Genomic DNA, 7388 nt, shown 5'->3' with positions numbered 1-7388 from the left:
ACCACAGATATCACACTGATGTGGTCTCTCCCCTGTATGAACACGTTTGTGCAAACTTAAATAACTATTTCGAGAGAATGATTTACCACAGACATCACAATAATATGGCTTCTCTTCTGAGTGAATACGCTTATGCAAAGTTAATTTTTGACATTCAACGAATGATTTATCACAGATGTCACACTGATATAACTTTTTTCCTGTATGAATAGGTTTGTGTTCATTTAAGTGGCTATTTCGAGAGAATGATTTACCACAGATATCACAATGATATGGTTTCTCTGCTGTATGAATACTTTTGTGCCTAGTTAAGTCGCTCTTTTGAGAGAATGATTTTCCACAGACATCACAGTCATATGACAACTTTCGTCTCTCTTTTATCTTGTCTTCATGGGAAATCAATTCTTTAAGCTTTTCACTGTTTTCCATTATTATTCTTCTCAAATCACACTATAAATATACTTTCCTTGTTTTTCTTCTGATCGTTTGATCTTAGAAATACTTCCACTGCTGTATTTCTGTCCACTGTTTCCTTTCTCTAGCAACACTTACGTAGATGTATCAAAGTTTACTCAGCACACAAACTCATCTTCTTAGTACTCCAATCAGTGAAGTGCAAATATCTTGTAACAATATCAGATTAGAACAAATATTTCACAGAAACCACAGCATATTCATAGAAAGTGTTTATATCTGCTTTGTATATCATTTTCTTTCTGTTTCAAAAGATGATAAATATTGAGAATGCATCGTCTGTTATGCCCATGTCGTTTGGTATTCTGAAATAATAAAGATTCAACAGTGCAAAATTTAAAACATTTCTATAGAGATAAATCTTAGAAATAAACATTTACCTGAACAACTGTACTTTTTAATGTCTTAAAATTTACATCACAGAATCTCGTGGATAGCTTACATAATTGTAAACCACAGCTACACCTTCACATTGTATGATATATATATATATATATACCTACATACATACATAACCGCGCTCTCTCTTTTTCTCTGTCAGTCGCTCACACATTTACTCACTACAAAAAGTGAATAAAAGATTTCAGTTATCTCTCTCTTTCTCTTACATTCACACGCACCAGCACCATTGCTCTCTGTCTCTTTACACACACTAACAAAACAACTTCACATATACACCACACATTCTGTCTTGCACACCCCATCAATTCTTTTCCATCACGCCGACTTCAAAAGATAACTTCCCTGATCCAATCACTCGGGGGGGCACCAGTATTTTCTTGTTTTTGTTTTGTTTTGTTTTGAAAGTTACAAAAAAAATATGACTGCAGAAATAGCAGCAAACTCTTTTGAAAAAAGATAAATAAAAGTAGCAAAGAAACACTTGTGACAAAGTGAAATTAAAGTGTTCTTTCTTTCTTCTTACAGCTGAAACCTCCACCATGTACGCCGGCAGAGTTTGAGGGGTAAACTTCGGTAATGTGTTTGAGAAATGGGATCTATTTTAAAACGGGGGCACCAGTATTTTCTTAACGAAACACTTTGAAACTTGGGACACTGGTAGAATGTGTCATATAAAACATCTTTTACTCTTAGTCTTCTTAACAAAAAACTTACATCGCAAGTTATTTCATGTTAAAGTTGTCGTATTTCTGTAATTTCAACCAATCACTGACGTCTATTCAGGTGAATACAGTTACTGCTGACCGGTCATAAAAATGTTATTCCCTGTGACATATTTCATCCGGTTTAATCGTAATTTATACGCATATATTGTTTATATAATAAATTACGCTGTGTGTAACAATTTTAGAGTTCGGATTCTAGAGTTAGGGTTAGGGGATTAATACGATATACACCGTTACAGCGCTAACTGTTTTCAACGAAGTTTTAAAGTCTTTCGGTACCAAAAACACTACATAAAACATTAATGAAAAACTGGTGCCCCCGTTTTGAACAGGATCCATCGCTCTCTCTCTCTCTCTCTTTCGCGCCGATTTCAAAAGATCCCTTCCCCGCCCCCCAAAAAATATGTAAAATTTTTTTTTTAATTTTCAAGGAAAGCGACGATCTTGTTCAGAAACATAAACAAATGCTCATGCTTATTTTGACATAAAAGGTACTTATATCGAATGTTTGCCCTGGTGGAGCTTTCGATATGAGGACCCATATCTGTAGTTATGCCTTGTTTTGATATTTTTATTATTATTACTTTTTTCGCTGTTAATATTCTTGTGAAATTACGACTGAAAAATCATTCTATCTCCCAAAATTGAAATCATATTATTTTGTGTTTTTACATTTATATTCCCCATCCCCGTCCCTGGTACTTTTTTTTCTCCTACAATATAGGGACCTCTCTCTACCTGACAATTTTCAATTTTCAGGAAATCAAACAAAAGATGGGCGGGGGGAGGGTATTTAAAATTGGATTCAGGCTTGCACCAGGGACAATTTGAAATCTATTTTCAGATTACCAGGGGATAACATTACACTGATATCTCTCATAACTGTCATGTCATTAAAAAAATATTCATTTAATTCATTCCAGAAAGGAAATTATGGAATAGATCTCAAAAGTAATTAGATTTTCAAAATAATTGTAATCTACGTTATTAAAATCTATGAGGAAACAAATCTGAAGTGTATAAGTTATCTATACACTTACCTAAGTTATATTTTCCACAACAAATTGCCAAATGATTGTTACCAACATCATCTGAAACGTTTTTGTCGCAAATTTCATTAGAAAATATCAAATTTTCAAAATGTTATGGGGAAAAGAATTGCTAGTTGGGTGGGCGCACATCGGTAATTACACTAACATACATTCCATAAATTATAATGAAGTATTGGTTTCTGAACATTTCAGCGGTTGGAGTGTATTTCAGAATATTTCTCAAACTAAAACACACATCAAGCTAACGCGGCAACGGTGCAGAGTATAGAAGGTAGCTTCCCTAGCCAGAAATAACAGCCAAATCTCGCACAAACCATAAACAGCTCTAATCCACAACTAGAAATAGCAGCCAAATCTCACATAGACATCACTCATGCATGGATAGAAATGTTAGGGTTAAGGTTACTTTTTAGGGACCTCTATACTTAAGTAGTACCGAAATAGCAACCAAATCTTGCACAAATTATAGACATCTTCATTCATGAAAGATAGAAGAGAAACAAAGAATCGACGCGTCGAAAGCCGAACGTCTACAATAAGAAACACTGAATATTTTCAAAGCTTAATACTTACGAAATTGTTCATTAAAAAGCAGAGGTGTTAGAAGTATGAGTGTGGTGGTTGAGAACTATATTATAAATGTTCATTATAAGAAATATAAATGTATTAAATGTAGATGAAGAGTATTTCAAGCAACGACAAAAACGGAAGTAGGAGACTACACGTTGATACGTGATATATCTATCACCTGACGCTGATTACCTCCCTTTATAAGTATTATATGGCAAACGATAATAATCCTTTTTACTATAGGCACAAGGCCTAAAATTTTGGGAGAGGTGGCCAGTCGTTTACATCGACCTCAGTACGCAACTGGTACTTAGTTGATCGACCCGGAAAGAATGAAAGGCAAAGCCGACCTCGGCGAAATTTGAACTCAGAACGTAGCGACGGACAAACTGCCTCTAAAACAACAAAAAGAAAAGAAGTGTGTGTGCGTGCGTGTAGCTGTGAGGGATTTGCGTGTAAACAACACTAATAAAATAGAAAAAAGAAAAAAAAAAGAGATCAACAATATGCAGTCCTTAATAGGGAGGATACGTTCGAGGGCTGCTCATGGAAAAAACCATGGGTGCCCTGATTTTTGGGGCTGGTGCTTTATTTCCGTTTCCTTTCCTCTTCCCAACTACAGGCATTCGCTCGTACCATTCTCACCACTTTCATCCACTTTTCGGCCAACTAACTAGAAGACAACACTTCCCTCTCTACTCCTATTTTCGTTTTCAAGTGAAACTTGAAGAAGTTCATCAGGGATTGGCCAAATAGAAAAGTGTTTGTCTTCAAGCCCCTTCATTCTCGTCCACTACACAACCTCTTTTGCCATGGCCACCAGGCATATAAAAACAGCCTTTCCTTCCTGGCTCAAAACCACTACAAGTTGTGGCGACACGATCAGGTAACGAAAGTGCTACATTGGAAATTGTGTGTAAAGTGGGGGCTAGAGAGAGGCAAGATGTGGTATGAGCACAGACCGCAAAGAGTGGTGGAGTTGGAGAGTAGCAAAATTCTCTGGGATTTCCCAATCAAAATAGATCAGGCACTAGAGCATAACAGACCGGATCTAGTGGTGACGGACAAGACGCACCACAAATGCTATATAGTTGATGTTGCATGCCCCTTTGACCCACAAATAGTCAAGAAGGAAGGCGTAAAGATAAATAAATACAACCCTTTTAAGTACAAAATAGCCCAGCTGTGGAAAATGAAGAAGGTGAAGATAGTGCCAATCATTGTTGGGTCCTTGGGGACAGTATCAGAAGGCACCAAGAGGAATATAAAGGAAATTGGAATAGAGTGCCCAGTCGAACTGTTACAAAAGGTTTGCTTCCTTCGAACAACGAGAATAAGCATGGTACCGTAGGCTGCAGGTAGCAAGCCCGCTACACATGGAAGGCTCCAGGAGCTCCAAAAACAACTTGTGGTGAAAATAATAATAATAATAATCCTTTTTACTGTAGGTACAAGGCCTGAAATTTTGGGGAAAGGGTATATCGATTTCATCGACCCAAATACTTGACTGATACTTAATTTATCAACCCCGAAAGGATGAAAGAAAAGTCGACATCAGCAGAATTTGAGTTCAGAGCATAGTGACGGGCGAAATAACACAAAGCATTTCATGCATAGGACAAATAGAATGTGGGGTTACATGAAACAATGAAAATTAACCAACTATAACAACAAAATTCCCCAGAAGAGGGTAACATTCTAGGACTGCTCGTGGAAACTCCACAAATCCACGACAGTCCAGACTACTAGGATAAGCATCCTCTCCACTGTGTACAGGCACATGCTTAAAACAGGTTCAAATGAGCGGGCCATTCTTACCACATTTATTTGTGGTTTAACAAAATTGCTGGAGGACAGAACGTCCTTCTCCACAATCACTTACCTTTTTAAAAATGTCACTGAGATAAGTTATCTTTCCAATGTAGATATAGCTATGGTGAGATAAAATATGGTTTTAGAAGGCTCTTATACACTATTGTATCTCCTTTCCAGTGCAAATACATTTGTAGAAGGAAGTTTGACAGTAAACTGCCTACTGTAAAAGGTAACTAAATGGATAGCATCAGAAAAGGATAAATAACTTTAAAAAAAAAAGCCTAAAGGGAACCATATGAGTGGATTAGTTATTGGCATGGCTAAAACCCACAACATTAAGACTTCTGGTTGATGGTAAAATGTTTTTTTTTATGAATTTCCACACTGGCGTGGCCTAGTGGTTTGGTTGTTACACTAACAATTGCTAGATTATGGGTTCTATTCCCAGAGTGAACAATACGTTGTGTTCTTGAGCAAAACATTTCATTTCACATTGCTCTGCAATCAGAATTATCTACTATTTCTAGAGACTCTTGGCCATTTCAGAACATCTATTTCCCATCTCCTCTTATTATCTATTGCTCCTGCACAACTACCACAAACACATTATACTTACCCTGTTAACCTTCCTGTAGTTCCATTCCACTTATTATGCGTCCCTAGTCTGCACTGAGTACACCATATGGAATTTTTACCTGCACCTTGTCTACAAAGAATCTAGGGTCATTTACCCAAATGGATTAGAGAGCTGTCTGTTTTCTTGTTAATTAGAACTCTGGTCTTTGCTAAGTTAACTTAAAGACTCTTAAATTGCAGGCTTTGTGTCCACACCTGGAATTTCATTTCTGAATCTACTACAGTTTCAACAATAAGGATGAAGTTATCAGCATAGAGGAGTTCTCATGAACAACCAGTCTTAAATTTTTCTGGAATTTTGCACCGGAGCCTTCGGTTGGTTGTCTCGTGGCACCAACACTGTTGCATTTTTACATGGAACCAGCATCAGCAGGGTCACAGAGTAATTTGTTAGACAAACACCCTACAACTACATTATATTTGCTCATCTAGGTAATAGAAGCTACTACTTCTACAGATACCCTTGACATTTGAGGAAGTCTATTTCTTGTACATTTTTAGTGTTTATTGTACTTGCACATTTGCCACACTCAAAGACCACTTTCCCAAACAAGGCCATCTCTTTGAAAGGATTTATAATTTGTTTGCTTTCCTACTTAGTCCAACTTTGGTCTTTCCAAACTTAAGTCTAAGGCATTTTGATTCCAGACATGTCCCCATCTGAAACCTATTATGTAACTTTAGTAAAGAATTATTTATAAGAACAAGATCACAGACCTAGAGGAGCTCCTAGAAGCACCTAGCCTTAAATTCATCTGTTATGACCTGAAGGACTATGACTAAATAAGAGGGAGCTGAGAAAATACCCTTGGTGACCTCCTACCTGAACATTAAATTTAGTTAAACACTCTTTGCTAACTTTCACCTTACTGACATTATCCCTGGACATGGCTTGTATGGTACTCATCTCTTCCCAGCTTCCACATTGACCACTAGATAAGGGATTGAGGAACCCTGTCAACAGCTTTTACCATGTTTACAAAAGCCAAGTACAGAGGTTTATCAGTCACTAAATTCTCCAGTAGTTGCCTTACTAGGAAGATAGCATCAGAAGTGCTTCTTCCAGGCACAAAACCAAACTGCATCTCATGTAATTCAACTCCCTTCCTAATTACATGGGACGTGACCCTGACAAAAGCAGGATGGAGTTGAAAAGGATCACAATCTCCTTGGAAAGTGTTTATCCTCAGTTTTATTAAGATATTAAGATAATCTAGATGCTTGTAAACTTTAGTCTGCTAGTTTTAATATAAAAAACAATTCTTCAGAAAGTTAAGAGAAAACAGTCTGTTACAGGGCCCTAAACCATAGTTATACCACATGTTTGTTTGTGGTATCTTCCATTTCGTTATGGAGGTCATTTCTTATTTATATATTTGACAAATTTACTACATTCATGCATTTGAAAAAGCCATAAGTATTTAAAACTTAAGGAATAAATATACAGATTTGGCTGTGGAAACCATGCCAAATCAGCCACTCAGCCCTGATCAAAGTGACCAACCCATGCCAGCATGGACAACGAACATTAAATGATGATGATAAATTGGGGAAGTGATATTCAACAAAGAGCCATGTATAGGGTTGCCAGTAAGAGGAATTTCAATATAGAGATCCCTAAATCATGGGAAATCAAACGGGAATGGAAGCAAAGGATGAAGCTGGGAGAAAATTTTAGAATAAAAAACAAGCAAAAACTGAAAATTTTGGAGTC

General features: G+C 36.8%; 2 protein-coding genes across 3 annotated transcripts in view; both read right to left on the bottom strand.

Moving 5' to 3' along the window:
- LOC106873065 (zinc finger protein 271) overlaps positions 1-7388 on the bottom strand; it is a 36953-nt gene that overhangs the window by 16562 nt on the left and 13003 nt on the right. The window contains exon 1 of one of the 2 annotated variants that reach the window (XM_052977790.1): positions 3227-4743. The exons of the other annotated variant lie outside the window; for it this stretch is intronic. The gene's annotated coding sequence lies outside the window, so the exon portion shown is untranslated. Of the gene's footprint in view, positions 1-3226; positions 4744-7388 lie in introns of those variants that run through there. 2 annotated transcript variants of the gene reach the window in all.
- The window catches only part of LOC106873064 (zinc finger protein 665-like), a 17480-nt gene that overhangs the window by 2944 nt on the left and 7148 nt on the right, over positions 1-7388 (bottom strand). Inside the window, exon 2 of the mRNA XM_052977472.1 lies at positions 87-232. Within this exon, the coding sequence (XP_052833432.1) occupies positions 87-232 (146 nt within the window). The remainder of the gene's footprint in view (positions 1-86; positions 233-7388) is intronic.

This window comes from Octopus bimaculoides, chromosome 28 (genome assembly GCF_001194135.2).
Source record: "Octopus bimaculoides isolate UCB-OBI-ISO-001 chromosome 28, ASM119413v2, whole genome shotgun sequence".
NCBI classification, from domain to species: Eukaryota; Metazoa; Mollusca; class Cephalopoda; order Octopoda; family Octopodidae; genus Octopus; species Octopus bimaculoides.
The sequence above is the reverse complement of the archived record's forward strand: the minus strand, read 5'-3'. Positions and strand labels throughout refer to the sequence as shown.